Raw genomic sequence first — 16800 nt, 5'->3', positions numbered from 1 at the left:
TTCATTACCTTTTTGATTTTAAAACTTTACACTCTTTGATCATTTCATTAGTTTTTTTCCTGTTTGGATTATTGTAATGTGGTCTAAGCTAGCCTTCCTCAATAACAGTGTCCTGCACTAAACAAGAGTCCTGCGTTTGTTCTGACTGACAAAATGGACTCAGGTCTCTTGTTTTAGTGTTAGAGTGAGCTATTTTTGGACACCAGGTAATTTTTATTGATGTTGGAAGCTGTATTTAACTCCAGCTTGTTACATATTCCTGAAGCAGCCTTTCAGTTGAAATATATCGGGCACTGTTCCTGGAAACACCTTGATTAAATCTTGCTTTTTATCTCCATATGGTCTGCTTGTTGTCTTCTGTACCATGCTGGATTCTATAGTGATCCGATTGCCTTGTTGTTTTCTCACATCAGTTCTCAAAGTGGTTCTGTTCAGTGTGCTTGGTCTTCTTTTGAATGGGTACTTGTCCTCTTGATTTTATGGAGTTTCTTTTTATGACCTTTTATATTTTGGTTTTAACCTTGACCTGTTTCATCAGATAAGTCAGTATATAAAGTTTTTAATAAACATAAACAAAGAGGGGTTATCAGTGTTATTGCTAAAGCAATGGTGCATTTTAAAAGCATGTTTACTCATCTGACTTGCTCTTTCTATAAGGACTCGGAACAATATACAATAAACAAAGTCCCAGATTCAAACAAAAATGAGAAGTTGTTGAAATTAAAGTAATCAATATAGGAACAAATAATCAAATTGAAAGCTAGGTTTTGAGAGTCTTTTTTTTGAGAGACAAACATGGTTCTTTTTATTACATAGAGCTTTTTGGACCCCTACTTGTTTGCAAAAATTAGACAGTTCTAAGTCCAATAAATGCTGGCACTGTAATCTAAAACCAGGGACATTAGATCATTTATTATATCATTGTCCCTATATAAAAATTTTTTGGAATTCAATTTGGCCACAAATCAATAAATTAATGGAAAATCATATCGCAATATCATATGATACAATTTTATTTGGAATGATGATGAGAAAAAAAAGTCAAATTTCACCAGAAAATAATAAGCTTTTATTAATTATGACAGGGGTTGCCATTCAACATATAACTAATAATTGGAAAAATTACAACAACCTAAATTACACATTTTGGTGGAATACCATATGTCATATTTTTAAAATGGAAAGAACAATAGCAATACAAAGGGGGACATATAATAAATTCATACAAATATGGGGGCCATTGACAAAATACTGTAATGATTAAATAATATGATGTTTCTTCTTCTTTTCTTCTTTTTAAGAATTTTTTTTTTTTTTTTTCGACACACATAGAGGGGGGGTAAAAAAATAATAATTTATACATAATATGTTATAATATATTATACAAAATGTAACGTATGAAAAAAAAGGTAATAAAAGGGTGGAGGGAGGTGAAATGGGACAAAATTTGTTTAGATTATATTGTATTAGATACAAAAAAGTTATTGAATATTTATCAATTGTATTCCAATATGTTGTAAACTTTTTATAAAAATTTGAAAAATAAAAATATTTATATTAAAGTAATAAAAGGGTGGGGGGAGGGGGAGGGGGAAAATCAAATTTAGATATATAATGTATTAGATATAAAAGTGATAATATGCATTTATCAATTGTAATTTATTATTATGTACACTTTATGTAAAAGTTGAAAATAAAAAATACTGAGAAAAAAAAAAAAAAAAAAAAAGAGAGTCTGGAAAGTCAAATCTTAATCTCAAATTGTATTCTTTTAGAAAGAGCGTTATATTGTTGTCAGCAAAGTCGATGAAGAAGAGCGAAGACAAAGAGAACAGCAGAAACAAGCTAGAGAACAGGTGGGAAATTTTTCTATCTGAATTTAGTTTTTGAACAAACTTCAGGATATGTTAAGACTGTGTTTCCCAAGTCGGTCCTGGAGTACTCCTTTGCCAGTGAGGTTTTCAGGGTATGTACAAAGAATATGCATGAGATTGATTTACATACACTGCCTCTTTTTGTATGCAAATCTTTTATGCATGTTCATTAGGATATCCTGAAAACTTGACTGGCAAGGGGGTACTCCAAGACCGACTTGAGAACCACTGCGTGAAGATACTTTACTGAATTAGCAGCACTTTGGTTTTTGCATATTATAGCTTTTCTGTCCAAAAGACTCAGATTGCTCCTGAATTCTATAGATCAGTGGTTCCCAACCCTGTCCTGGAGGAACACCAGGCCAATTGGGTTTTCAGGCTAGCCCTAATGAATATGCATGAAGCAAATTTGCATGCCTATCACTTCCATCATATGCAAATCTCTCTCATGCATATTCATTAGGGCTAGCCTGAAAACCCGATTGGCCTGGTGTTCCTCCAGGACATGGTTGGGAATCACTGCTATAGATGCTTGTAAAATGAGTCCTTGACTTTAGAGCTTACAAGACAGTGAAAGGTGTCCAAGGTGACAGTATCCAAAGTAAAAGTGATTTTGAGCTTTAGCTTCCCTGATTCTTAGCCTATTGTTCTTAGCCTCATTTTACTTCAGAGCATCCAAGTATTCTGACATGGCTAGTTTGTTGCAGTTTGAAACTAAACAGTTAGGACAGGCCTTATTTAGACATTGTTTGTCTTAATTTAACAAAGGTTCTGTTCACAGGAAGAACTTGATGCTGCAGTGGGGTTTTCCAGAGTCATCCATGCCATTTCCAATTCTGTAAGTTTATTTACCTTTCTGATATGTGCTAAATGGAACTGATGCACACTTAGGGCCTGATGATCAATATTTTCCCATAAAGACAGAATAAAGGACATTCTAGTGAATCATGCTGTATGTGTGTGTACAAATATTTTGACAAACAATAATTATTCACAAGCAGAATATAAAAAATATTATGTAGCCACTCAAAGATATTCATATAATAAATTCTTCTACCATAGACTTTAATCGAGCAGGTATCAAAAAAATACGGAGAAAAGACCTCGGTGTTCCTAGAGAAAAAAACTCAGGGAACTACTATGACAACTACAAAATTGTCATAGAAAACATATCCTTGGTCTAAGAAAAACTCCGTTCAATAAACCTAGTATCACAAAAGTATATTTCCAAAATTTTTCAGGTAAGAAAAAACCTGCACTTATCTTTAATGGTGTCTTTCTGTCCTCTAGTATGGGCAAGATTGCTGCAGCGCAGTGAAAAAAATCACCCAGTGTTGTTTCTGTCAATCTAACATTACACAGGAGATAATCATGAAATTCCCGACAGGCCCTGTTTCACAATCATGCTGCATCAGGGGAATTTCTGAGGAATAAAAACAATCCCAGTTAGTTGCATACCAGTACACACAGTACTTAAATAAAAAAAGACAGCATTCCGACATCATTTACGTTTGAAAATGAGCTACTGTTTTAAAGATCTTCTCTAAGAAAATGGCGACTCGGCGTCTGGCTCTGCTTTAAAAAACGCACTGACGTCCTATTAATCAATCATAGTAAAGTAAGGGGGAACCAGCCAATCAAATATCATTCCTGAGTGGAGAGCTAATAAAAGGCCCACCACTCTACTCAGGCATTCAACCCAGTTGAAATGCAAGTTTGCTTGTGCTGACCTTTTTTCCCCATAGACACAAAAAGGGGGGGACAACTTAATACATATGACTTGAAAATATGACAATGTGTAGAAGAAATGTGCCCTGCACCAAATTTTTTGAATCATATCTTGGTGTTCACTGAATTTTTGTATGTTTAATAAATTAAGGACAGCTTGACAGAATTAGTTTAAGAGATGCAGACACTCCTACACTTTTAGGGATTTGTACAGAATGCTATACAGCTTATTCTTATTTCTGAAAGGTTTGTTTTAGTTCTTTCAGGTATTAATACAAAGTAAACATGTCTATGTACTGGTGCTGGATAGCACATGCTATAGAGTTAGGAAACCTGACAAGTAGTTATTTGCTGGAGATCTTTTAGTAATTTTCTGAATCTAATTTTTCTTCTCTAGGCAAAACTTGTTGTGGGACACAACATGCTTTTAGATGTCATGCACACCATTCACCAGTTCTTTTGTCAGCTGCCTGATGTAAGTGGTTAATATATGTCCATGAAGATGTCAGCGCTAGACACAGCATTATACATGGAACCCATGTCTCCTTGTATATAAACAAGTTTAACCAGGGAGTTTATGACCCTATATATATATATATGCCCTTCCTCTCACCATTGTTATTTTGCAGCTCTTCATATTTTTTTTTACTTGCCCCTCCCCCCACCCCACATTGTAATGCCACTTCTAATTTACTTATATATTTGGGCAATATATGTAACTCATTTTGTACCGACTAACATGGTGGAAGCAAAGTACTTTAAAGCAAGTGACAAATTTACGAGTACGCGAGAACTGACAGCAGCCATTCAGGGAGCAGTGCGGGCCCAAGCTGGAGCATGAAAAGCTCGCTTCTGCCTTGTGCGCTGCTGGTCCCTGGCTAAAGACTTTCTTATTTCATGACGCTTATAACCGAACCTAGATTTTCTTCTATCCATTTTCTCTCTCTTCTCTTTTATTTCTATTCTCTCTCCTCTTGCAAGCAATTATCACTACAATATGCCCTTACCTTCACGTTTTTTCCCTACCCATTCTTCCCTTTTCTTCTTATTAAATGTAACTTTTTCCCCTCCACCCTTACTATCCTCACAGTCAAGTCTGTCTTGTTTTGTCATTCATGTCCCACTTAAATATTTTATCCATTTTTCCCTTTTACCCCCTTTTTTAAACTATATTGTTAACCGGCCAGATATTTGGTTTATGGTCGGGATATTAAAAATTAATAAACTTGGAAACTTGGAAGGGAGGGGCAGGAGCACGGAAAGCTTGCTCCTGCCAATACACCGCTGGACAACCAGGATTTAAGGGGGATTTCAAAAGGTACGACGGGAGGATTTAAAAAGGTGGGGATGGGAACTAAAAAATTGTTACATTCGCTCCATAAGACGCACAGACATTTTCACCCACTGTTTGGAGAAAAAAAAGTGCATCTTATAGAGCGAAAAATATGGTAATTTCTAGGTATTGAAGTAAGTAACATGGCAACCACACTACTCAAACTCTGCTGTGTTGAAGCTTTGTAGCCCTTTAGGCCTTGATTCTGTAAGTGGCGTCTGTTGTGGCAGGTGCCTTCAAAATGGGTGCCTGCTGCGTGTCAGTCATTTGACAGACGCTGTTTACAGAATCGTGGCTCTGAAGGACCTTAGGCACCAGATATGTAGGCCAGGGTTTTACAGGCCTACATTTTCAGCACCCATGGTCCTTCCTGAATCACGGCCAGCAATTCATAGTGATGCCGAAGTCTGGGTGCTGCCTCTAAACTTGTCCACTTCCAGGCTTCAGCCTTCACTATGTGCCACTAGCTGCCAGGGACCTAGGCTCTGGTCATGGAGGCTGCATAGCGGTAAGTATTTATTTTTTTGTAATGAGGGTTTAATTGTGTTTTAATAGTGTGACCAATTATCATGCCACTTGAACCCAATTAAACCAATTAAGTTAAATAGCGGTAGGTCGGCTACTGCTGCCTTACTTTCGGCAGCTTTGTAGAATCTGGCCCTTAGTGTGTGGTGCTTCATACCTTAACTATCTGGTTATTTAGTGATTTAAACAGCCTGATATGATTAAAATATACAAATAGAGGCTAACACATATCCTGCTGAATATTGGGCCCATTCTGTTTTTGTGTGGAAAACTAATTAAAAACTAAAGACAAAATTTGTACATCCACATCAACTTCAAGGCTTTTTTTTATTTGGAAGTTGAACTATAGTTTTTGATCATGCTTGTGCAACTGCCACTTAGGTAAAGGAAGCAAGATGTTAAAAATCTTTCCTATACTGAAATTTGACTAGCAGGGTATTTTTAATTTTCAGGACATCAATGAGTTTAAAGAAGTAACGACATGTGTGCTTCCCAGGTAAGCAATGATACTATCATTACTGAATCTGGACAGGAGACCCTTTAGATAATCATATTATTAGGACACATAGTTGAGTTTTGCGGCCCTTAACCTTTCTTGCTTTGGAGATCAGCTTTAATCCTTTTGAGTCCTATCTGATTTCATGTCTGTGCAGCCTGTAAAAGATGGACCATATCTCCACTTCAGAAACACTAAATTATCCAGTAGCAGGAGTTCGGTAAATGTATCCTAGTTTCTGGATGCCCATCATAGGGAAATTATAGTCAGATTAAAGTCTTAAGTTTAGGTTCCTGCCTTTATAAACAATTATGCTAATGAGGAAGATGGACTAAACTTTCAGGCTTTAGAGCCAAGACCCTCTAAACTGGAGTGTGCAACAAATGTTTTGAGTGTTGGGTTCTTGGGTTCAAATGTATGAAAGGATCTTAAACCATTGTAGAAATCTGCATGTCATCTGAGAAATCTTTTGTTCCATTGCCTGTGCTAATTCAAGCAACTGCTAAGACAGAGAAAACCTTTTAATCTTTCCCTGTGGTTTGTAGTGTAGCACTGCTTTAATATTTATTTTCTTTGCAATTTGGTTAACTTTTCTCAGAAAGGTGTAAGAAAAATGGGCTTAATTTCCTTGAAATTGAATTTAAATGCTATTACTTTATTTTTTTGTGTATTTGGATTTTCAAAAGGCATTTGACAAAGTGCCTCATGAAAGACTTCTGAGGAAGTTAGATAGCCATGGGTTTGGAGGTAATGTCCTATTATGGATTAAGAACTGGTTGAAAGACAGAAAACAGAGTAAGTTTAAATGGTCAATATTCTCAATGGAGAAGAATAAATAGTGGGGTCCCCCCAGGGGTCTGTGCTGAGATTGCTGCTTCTTAACATATTTATGGGAATAGCTAGTGAGATAATTAAATTTGCTGATGAAACAAAGTTGTTCAATCATGAGAATATTATGAAAAATTGCAAGAGGACCTTGTGAGACCACTGGCCATCAAAATGGTAGATGATGTTTAATGTGAGCAAGTGCAAAGTGATGCATGTGGAAAAGAGGAACTGTAGAACTAAAGAGCAGCTCTGTAAACTGAAGCAGGAATTGAATGCAATTAAAGCAGCTTCCATCACTCCACAGAATCATTCCAATTTACTACCTCTGCCTCAAAGACTAAAACAGCCCAGGAATAAAGGGTTCACAGTAGACTCCGGTAGATTGTGACATGTGATACAGAAATATCTTCCATCACAATTACCCCTTCAGAATTCCTTTTCTCCATTAGAGCATTTCAATAGTCAAGAGAAAAAAACTGAGGTGGAACTAGAACCAGGGAAGGTAACTCAAGAGGAAAAGCACACCTGAAGCATAAATAAAGTCCAGAAAAAATACTATTGCTGTTGGGGAATTCTGTCATCAGAGGCGTTAACTTTGGAGCACAGGTTAAGGAGCCCTAGATAGTGAAATGCCTTCCAGGATCCTCAGCTACTAGAAGTACCAGGCAAATACTTACTTTAATTGGGAAAGAAACCAAGAGTTCTTACACTGATGTTGTTATCCACCTGGGAACAAATGACCTGGCCAACAACTCCCCATTTACAGTGCAGAAAGCATTTCGGAAGCTGGGGGAGAGCTTAAAACCTTTTGTAAAGACTAGCTTTTTCAGAAGTACTGCTTACTTACGGAAAGGGAGAGGAAAGAGTACAAAATACAGAGAACTCAGACGAGTGGGAAAGATGGCGGCGGTGTGAGGAGTCGGGAGAGATGCAGTAAAGATCTAACTGTCTCTGTTCCCCTCACTAAGCAAAATATACCTTGGTTTTTTTTATGCTTCATACGAAGAGGAAAGGGGTGATTAGGGCCATTTCCTCGCTGGCCCTGGCATCCACCCTGGTCCAGCAGACTATGGACCGCTTCTTCTCGGCTCTCCCAGCAACTGCGCAGTCCGGAGTGGAGAGCCCGGCGTTGGGCGGAGATGAGAGGGAGTCGTTCGCTCTTTCGGGCATTGAAATATCACTGTCTCCTCTGGGTTCCCTCATCCCTCCGTGTCCAGCGACTGCCGAGGCGCTGAGGCAGGAGACATGCGGTCCCAGAAGTGGAGACGTAGGGTCTCCCAGCGAGGGCACGAAGTCCACGGCCAAACAGCTGATGGCTGCAAGCAAGAGAGAGGAGTTTTCATCCTCTTCCATGGAGGCGTCCTTGAACAACATTTGGCTTCTTCAGCAAATGGAGAGTAAAATGTCTAAATCAACGGAAGAGGTAACTAAAATAACTGACAAACTTGACTCTTTAACAAAAACTGTTGAATTAATGAAATTGTATTTTACAGGCCAAGCCAAGCAAATGCAGGATGAAATACAGCATTTGCAACAGTTTAAGATAGCGTCAATCAAAGATAATACCTCAATACATAGGAAATTGGAACAATTTGAGAATTTTAATAGATGTTTAAATCTTCGTGTGTTACACCTGGATTTACTAAAAAGGTATTTGATTGAAAATTTTAAAATTTCTTCAAATTGTATTCCTCCAATAAATAAGATTTATTATTTACCAAATAAAAAGATTTCCGGAAAAGAAGAAAAAGGAAAAAAGAACAATGAGACAGATTTTGTTAATGTGACTGCTCTTCTTGAACAAACAATAACAGCTGACACTGATAGAGCTATGTTCTTAGTATCATTCGTATTTGAGCAAGATGTCAACATAATTTTGAAATTGTATTTTAAAAATTCTGAACAATGTTTGGGGAACAGAAAATATGGATTTATCCTGATGTTGCTAAGACCACTCAAGAACGGAGGAAAGAATTTCTTTCTATGCGTCAAGAGACTATTAAATTAGGAGCTACGTTTCTTTTAGCATATCCCTGCAAGTGTTTGGTTAGGTACTTAGGAGTCAAATATGCTTTTTTTCTCCAAACCACCTGAAGGAGTTTATAGATGTTAAGAAGGAATGATGATAGAGAGGTTTTGTAAGTAAAGCGGTTGTTTAGATACACTAAGACTTTTTAAGTTAATACATGAGGTGAGAAAAAAAGGAAATTAGTTGCTTGACCACTCTCCCCAGGAGTGGTCTAAGAAGGGGATTAAGATGGATTGATATTGCAAGATTGATTTTTAATGCCTTGATTTGATTTTCCTCCCTGTGTTTAATGGAGCAAGATGTATTCTTGTAAAGTTTGATGTATAATTAGAAAAAGAATAAAAATACAGAGAACTTCAATAGGTAGCTCAAAGCATGGTGTCATCAAGAAGGCTTTAGGTATGTAGGAGGATGGGATATTACATGGAATGACAAGAAATTATATTGCAATACTATATCTTACTATAGCAGGAAAAAGAGTCCTTGCTGAGAAATTCAGGCAATATGTTTCTAGGCATTTAAACTAGAAGGTGGGTGCGTCATATATAAGCAGGACAATTATGGTGGCCACCTCCCGCAAAAGATGAGATATGATGATGGTAAAGATAGCAGTGTGAACAACAATCTTAGCAACTCACTTAGCAATGCAACAGGAAGTGAAACTATACAAAAAGCAGTGACCACAAATGCTCACAGTCTAAATAACAAAGTTCATGATCTGCAAGCCCTGTTAGCAACAATATCTAAGTCTGCCTCTATCACAGAAACATGTTTCACTGATTTCCATGGATGGGGTGCAAACATACCGGGCTATAATCTTTGTAGTTAGGAAGGATAGAGATGGTCAAAAGGTGGAGGAGTAGCTCTTTATGTAAAGACCAGTATTCAAGCAACTGAAATGCAGGGGGATTGGGGAAAGGAAGAAGTGATATGGATCACTTTTATCTACGAGGGTGTTGGATACAGACCTCCAATTCAGTCGCAGCAAATTGACAAAAGTTGGGAAAGAAAAGAGGGGGAGGGGGTGCTGTTTTTGGGTTATTTCAACTTGCCAGATGTGGTATGGAAATTTCCATCTGCAAATTTGGAAAGAAGTGGAGAGATCACGGATGCCTTTCAAGGGGATCTGCTCAGACAAATGGTGATGGAACCCATGAGGGAAAAAGCAATACTGAATCTGGTACTCACTAATGGGGAGAGTATTTCTAATGTCCAAATGGGTGCCCAACTGGGAAGTAGCAATCATCAAAGTTTGGTTCAATATAATAGTTAAAATGGAGAGAGGCCAAACAAAACTCAAAAGCCCTTGATTTCAAACATACAGACTCTATTAAAATTGAGGAGTACCTAAAGAGAGCTGATAGGTTGGGAGGACATAATAGAAGTGGAAAAGCAGTGGTCCAAGCTGAAAGGAGTAATAAAAATGGCTAGTGACCTTTATGTTAGGAAAATAAACAAAAACAAGAGACAAAAGAAACCAATATGGTTCTCCAAACTAGTGGTGAAGAAAATAAAAGCAAAAGAAGTGGCATTTGTGTTATATAAAAACAAAACTCAAGAAGAGGAATATAGAAAGGAATACCGGATAAAATTAAAAGAAGCCAAGAGACAGATATGTCTAGCAAATGGATAGAAATGTAAAAAAAAGGTTTTAGCGACGGTAACTGCTCTGACGCTCAAAGGAATTCTATAAGCGTCAGAGCAGTTGCCGGCGCTAAAACCCGCGCTACACGCTAGTAAAGGAGGGGGTTGGTGGGGCAGATTAGAATATATTAAGAAGATAACCCCCCCCCCTCATTTAAGTATGCTACGATTACAGTTCTCAAATCATTCTTTATCAGTATAGATAAAATACTTTCCAAATTTTTATGGAAATGCTATTACCTTCTAATTCTAGATTGCTGGATACCAAATTAATGGCAAGTACACAGCCTTTTAAGGTAAGACTGTTCAATGCTCTCCTTTTTGGTTGTACTTTCAGGTCACCATAACATGAGTCATAACCACTTAAGCATATTTTCCTGTACTATATCTCTCTTTTCTCCATAAAGCCCTGTTATTTCTGTGATGCACCTCTGCTTGGGCCATATCACGTCTCCATCCAGAATGTGCAATCATGGGTTCCAAGTCTGTCCACTAAACTCTATTGTTGAGAGACCTGGAAACTGAACCCATGTTCTTAGCATTGTAGCATGCTATACTTGCCACTGGTCTAGCTCACAGTTTTAAGTGTTTAACCCCCCCCCCCCCCTTTACAAAGTTGCGCTAGCGTTTTTAGCGCCGGTTGCAGCATTAACAGCTCGGCGCTAAAAATGCTAGTGCGGCTTTGTAAAGGAGGGGGTAAGTGTGCTCTGCATATCCACACTCACTAATTCAGAGGAGCTATCTTAGATTAGTTTAACACTTAAGGATCATTGAAAGGGTTTAATTTGTGTGAAAACAGATTTTAACTGTGTCCTTGTCAGATACTTTATAAGTTTTTTTGTTTAGAATGGGCACTGAATTCATAACAATTTTTATTCTAGTTAATGTGTGAGGCTTGGAATGCTTCTGCATTTTTTTATGCACATGTCGATCTTTTTGTAAGGAAATGTTATGCTTAGCTTTACTCAGTGCAACATTTTAGTGACTTGAGTTTTAGTTGAACATGACTAATACTATTCTGTATTTTTTAGAGTTTGGGTTTTAACTTTCACTTAAGACTTTCTTTAGTGCTATTTATGCATAATTCAAACAGCATATTGTGAAGGTTTTTGTGAACATGATACTTTGCATTTTACTGGATGTCTCCAATTGGTCTTTTCTTGACAGGTATTACATAAATCATGGTAACTCTTGTTTTTAATATGAATGTTTTAACCAGCTAGCTTTCAATGAAATGAGTATCATGTGAAAAATAGGTGCTTAATTGTTAAATATAACATAGTGTCTGCACTTTACACAAGAGAAAATTGAATAGAGCAGCCAATGATGGTAAATCAGGGAAGAAAATAGATAACACAAGGTAGGAGTGGCTGTTCTAAGATAGCAGATGCATGATTCAATCCACAGCAGGCTTGGGTTTCTCCAGTGCATTCTGGAATTTCTTTGCCTGCAATTCTGGGCAAATAGAAAGCCGTGTAGATGTCCAAACCTCCACAAGCCCCTGCTAAGTTGCAATATTTATTGGAAATCGTGGCTACTAAGAGGGGGATCTGGGGCTCTCCAAGTAGCTCTAGTATATGAAAGGAGGTTGTAGTTTTAGAACACTCTGATGATGATCATTTGAGTTCTTTTATTTTTTATTTATTTTTGCCCCTAAGGGGCTTTTCCAGCAATCTCCCAGAACACAAATTAGCATGGAGATCTCCACGCTATCAACAAATACATATTCTATATTACTGAGGCCAAAAAAACTCACTAAACTCTAGAAATTGAGAGCAATAACTTTAATATCAAAAAGTTATTCCTTCTAATGTGTACCATAACCTCGCCCCCCCCCAGTTTTAGGTCAATCAGACATTGACTCCCAACCTAATGCACAGATTTTAGCAGACTTTTTCCAAAACAAGATTAAAAAAGTATAATTAGAAGTCAATAAAGCTATCATCACTGCCCTTATATCTCTCTCCAACCAAATCGTACACCTCCAAATCGAACCCAACAAATCAAATCTGGAGTACCTTCCTGCTTTATCGTAAATAGCCACTATTACTCTCCTGAAAAAATTGTCCACTTGCAACAATATACTTGACTGATGCCTCAGCTGTCTACTTGCTGAAGCCCCTGACCACAACATAGAATGGCTAACAAAGCTCTTAAACAATCTTCTTCATCACGACCAGCTACCATCCCAAATGGGGCAAATTGCCCTCATGCCGATCCCCAAAGCCCAGGATGTTGACCTTTCAAGCCCCTCAAATTACATACCCATAGCTGGAATCTCAATACTAACCAAACATCTTGAAATGATGCACATCAGCAAACAACTCTCCACCTACATTGAAGAACACTTGCCTCCATCCCACTCAATTTGGATTCCGCTCAAATCAAAGCACAGAGGTCCTTTTATTAACATTAACCACCAAAATCAAGCAATACTTAAGCGTTGGTCACAAGGCAATCCTCCTTCAATTTGACATATCTGCCACCTTTGACCCAGTTGACCACCAACTGTTACCAGCCAAACTCAACGAAACGGGCATTGTAGGAACTATCCTACAAAACGGAGCATTCTGTGGTATACCACAAGGATCTAAATACAAGAGTCGAGAGGAAAAGATGTTAAACGTGCAGCAGTGGACGATCCAAAACAAAACCCATTTTTTAATGTGGGCCCGTTCCCAATATTCAACTGAGGCTGCATAACTCTTATGCGGGGCCTGGCTGAATATCAGACAAGCCCATATTTATCCCTCACTTTTCAATGCCGATGCCCGGACATGTTAGGCCACTGAATATTGGGGGCTAATTAGTTGGCAATGGTCATGTTGACCATCGTTGGCTGAATATTGGGGGTATGTTCTTTGCTATACAAGTTTAACATTGTTTTGATGCAATGCTAATATTTTATAAACAAAACAAAAAGGCAACGCAAGTATAAAAATTAGTAATTGGTGAAAAACAGAAAACTACCTGGAAACACACCTACACTAATAGGTCAAAGATATCTGATTAAGGAGCTCCTTGGATCTAGCTATTGTGAAATAATAAATCTTTCAAGTTAGTAAGTATGTTAAAATATTATATACTCTCCAAACCACCTTACACTTGGTTGGGAACTATAGGAAAAAGCTGGTCTTCAATCTGAATCATGGAGTACATAAGTAGTAATTTTCTTGTTTGTGTGGTTCTGGAAAATGAGAGAGATATTCTCCTGATGGAGAAATTTTAGACTTGGTTTATGTCTAATATAAATTCCATAATTCATGTGGCTTTAATTTACAGGCAAAGGGGAGGGGGAAATTCTTCCAAATTAGAGTACCCTCAAATGTTTTCTAATTGTTTTGGATGGTCTTTTAATCCTGAAATGCGTATTTTGATTTAAAACAGTAACACATAGCTTTAGATGAGAATACAGAACTCGCAGGAAAACATCAATATTTCTAAATAGGAGTGAATCATATCAGAGAAAGTGCATGTAGCTTATGGTAAACTTCAGTCTTTATTTTTTTAAAGTTTGAATGTATAGCTACATTGTGTACTATTATTAAAACATAATCAAAAACATGTACTTGATATTTTGGGGTTTAACTTCTAAATTGCATAGTTTGTTTTGTGTGTAAGCAGATCAATAATTAAGTTACCTAGCATTGAGCTCCTTCAGAAATAGCATTTCTGCAACAAAATTATGCAAATTTCAAGTTGAAGCAAATCTGCTGCAGAAACTTAAAATTAAAGTAACAAACCTACATGATATTTACCTTGTACTGGTCTCCTTTAAACTTGCATTATATTCTACTTCTATTAAATATCCATGAATTAAATTTGGGGTAGATATTTAGCTGGCAGCCACGTTATTCCTGGATATTCTCAGTATATAAAACCAAGGATTGGATTGGATATTCAATGCTGGGCCATGTCCAGGCACCAGCATTGAATATCTGGGTTTATGTGGCTGGCTATCTCTCAGGTCAGTGGTCCTTGAACCTGTCCTGGGGAACCCCCAGCTAATCAGGTTTTCAAGATATCCCTAATGAATATGCATGAGGCAGATTTGCATGCCTGTCATCCATTATATGCGAATATGCATGAGGCAGATTTGCATGCCTGTCATCCATTATATGCGAATATGCATGAGGCAGATTTGCATGCCTGTCACAACCATTATATGTGAATCTGCCTCATGCATATTCATTAGGGATATCGACTAGCTGGGGGGTTCCCCAGGACAGGTTTAAGAACCACAGTCTTAGATAGTTAAGTGCTTATGCAGTTGAATACTAAATGTTGCAATACCGCATAAAGATAGGATTGACTTTTATGTGATCTGATTTAACTGCTGAACTTACTCCTCCTTTACAAAGCCATGCTAGTGTTTTTAGTGGCGGTTTAGAACTCCAATTCTTAAAGGATTCCTATGAGTGTCAGGGTTCTTACCGCCGCAGCATGCGCTAAAAATACTAGTATGGCTTTGTATAGGAGAGCCTTAGATAGTTAAGTGCTGACTTTGCACATGCACATTCTACAAAATAGCTGGTTTTGAGTTTAGTGGTATTTGTTCATACTCGGCGGCGCTAACCAGTTAAAGGATGCTAAATATCAGTGGATAGACTTGAATGAGTGATTTACCTGGCCAGGTGCTGTTTCTGGTTGGTTAAATTACTTTGAATATCAACCCTTTTATTTACAACTATAATTGGTCTTTTTTTAGAAGTGATGTGTACAATGTATACCCAAGGTGGCAGTTAGATAATGCTACATCCAGATGACTCATATTGATTTGGCTGGATACATCTCTCTCTGCTCTTTGTTCCTAGGAAATTATTAACAACACATCCCTTGCAGAACTGGAGAAGCGATTAAAAGAAACACCATTCAAACCTCCTAAAGTTGGTAGGTCTGCAATTAAACACTTCTGTCACAGACCCTTAATGGTCAGAAACTATCCAGAATTGCCTATATAAGCAGAAATATTTAATGGTTGTCTTTAGTGACTTCTTGTCTTAATCACTAGAAAAATGAATGACATTGCTAGCCTGCAAGTAAAGAGAGAGCTACATTTTTGTTAGAGGTGTGTTAAATTGCTGTGTTAAACTGGTAAGTGCAGTGTTATGGCATGTGTGGGGAGTACACTGGGAATTGAAGTGTGGTTGGCCGTGGAGATTCCTTGACTAGCTGGCTTCAGGAAGTCTCTGCTACAGCTTCATAATGCCCCTTCTCCTACCCCATGTTTCCTTGGTGACTGACTCTATGGCAGATTCAAGGGAGCACAATTAGGAATAATTTAGTAAATTAAAGGTCTGGGGCTTGGGTTGGGTTTTTATTTCTTGCCTCAACATATTCCAAATCTTTGCAGTTCCTGCTCAGTCTAAATTGGGGCTGGGATCTTATGCCATGAGCCTTGTATTATCCGATATTTAATCCATGTTTTTTAGGCTATCCATCATGGTTATGGTCCTTGGGCAAGAGTCATGAAATTGTAATCCCTCTAGAGCTGTGGTCTTGGGAGTCCAGGTGCTAAGTGTCACTGAACAATGGTAATGCTCCCCTTCCCTAGGGGGCCATGAATACTTGCTTTGAAAGCATTCTTGACCTTCCCAGAGAAGAAACTTGGGTACTCTGCATCAGAATGCACACTGTGCTGCCCCTGAGCCACTAGGTTAGCACCAGGATTTTTCATCTGATCTTATTCCCGCAGTGATAACAACAGAGCTGTTAAAGGGAGAGTGACTAGTGTCCATAAATTTTAATTTTATTCTAGTAGGGTAGAAATGTGAGACACACTAATAAGGTCAAGAAGAATTGGTAGAGCAAATATAAAACATGTAAAAACCTAGTAGCATAGGCTAGATTTTACTTTGTTTACCAAAAATGGTTCTAGAATTTTTTTTTGTCTAGGTCTTTTTAGATGAGATATTAGGTATGTCTTAATGGCAGGATTAAAATAAGCCAAAAGAATAAGCCTGCTTGACTCCTGGGAGGTCACATGATTTATGCCTGATGAATATTTCCAGGCAATAAAATGTCATGGGTAACAAGGAGCATTTAAAGCTGCATAAGTGGCAAGAAAAGGTCAGGTTTAGGCTAACTTGCTTCTGTTACTAGTCAGAAACAAATAACCAGAAAGTTTATATTTGTCTTCTAAATTGGACAGGATGCTAGCCCTTTTGGACTGGATCTTTCAGCTTATTCTTTGGTAGAAAATCATGTGTGATAGCATTTTGTTAAATATTTTTCTCTTGCTGTAAGGTCCTAAATGGAAGAGGTTTAAAAGCTTAGCTAAGACCAAGTTGAAGAGTTCATTACTTTAAAAGTTTTCAGTTAAAACATCAGTAGTAGTTGTCCT

At 37.7% G+C, this 16800-nt stretch overlaps 1 protein-coding gene across 2 annotated transcripts in view; it reads left to right on the top strand.

The window, feature by feature from the left end:
* The window catches only part of PARN (poly(A)-specific ribonuclease), a 220466-nt gene that overhangs the window by 72861 nt on the left and 130805 nt on the right, over nt 1-16800 (top strand). For both annotated transcript variants that reach the window (XM_033963574.1, XM_033963575.1), the window contains exons 11-16: nt 1776-1856; nt 2656-2712; nt 4000-4077; nt 5913-5956; nt 10711-10753; nt 15272-15347. In XM_033963574.1, the coding sequence (XP_033819465.1) occupies nt 1776-1856; nt 2656-2712; nt 4000-4077; nt 5913-5956; nt 10711-10753; nt 15272-15347 (379 nt within the window). The remainder of the gene's footprint in view (nt 1-1775; nt 1857-2655; nt 2713-3999; nt 4078-5912; nt 5957-10710; nt 10754-15271; nt 15348-16800) is intronic.

The sequence above is a fragment of the Geotrypetes seraphini genome, chromosome 11 (genome assembly GCF_902459505.1).
Source record: "Geotrypetes seraphini chromosome 11, aGeoSer1.1, whole genome shotgun sequence".
Taxonomy (NCBI): Eukaryota; Metazoa; Chordata; class Amphibia; order Gymnophiona; family Dermophiidae; genus Geotrypetes; species Geotrypetes seraphini.
This window is presented reverse-complemented; position numbering and strand designations above follow the sequence as displayed.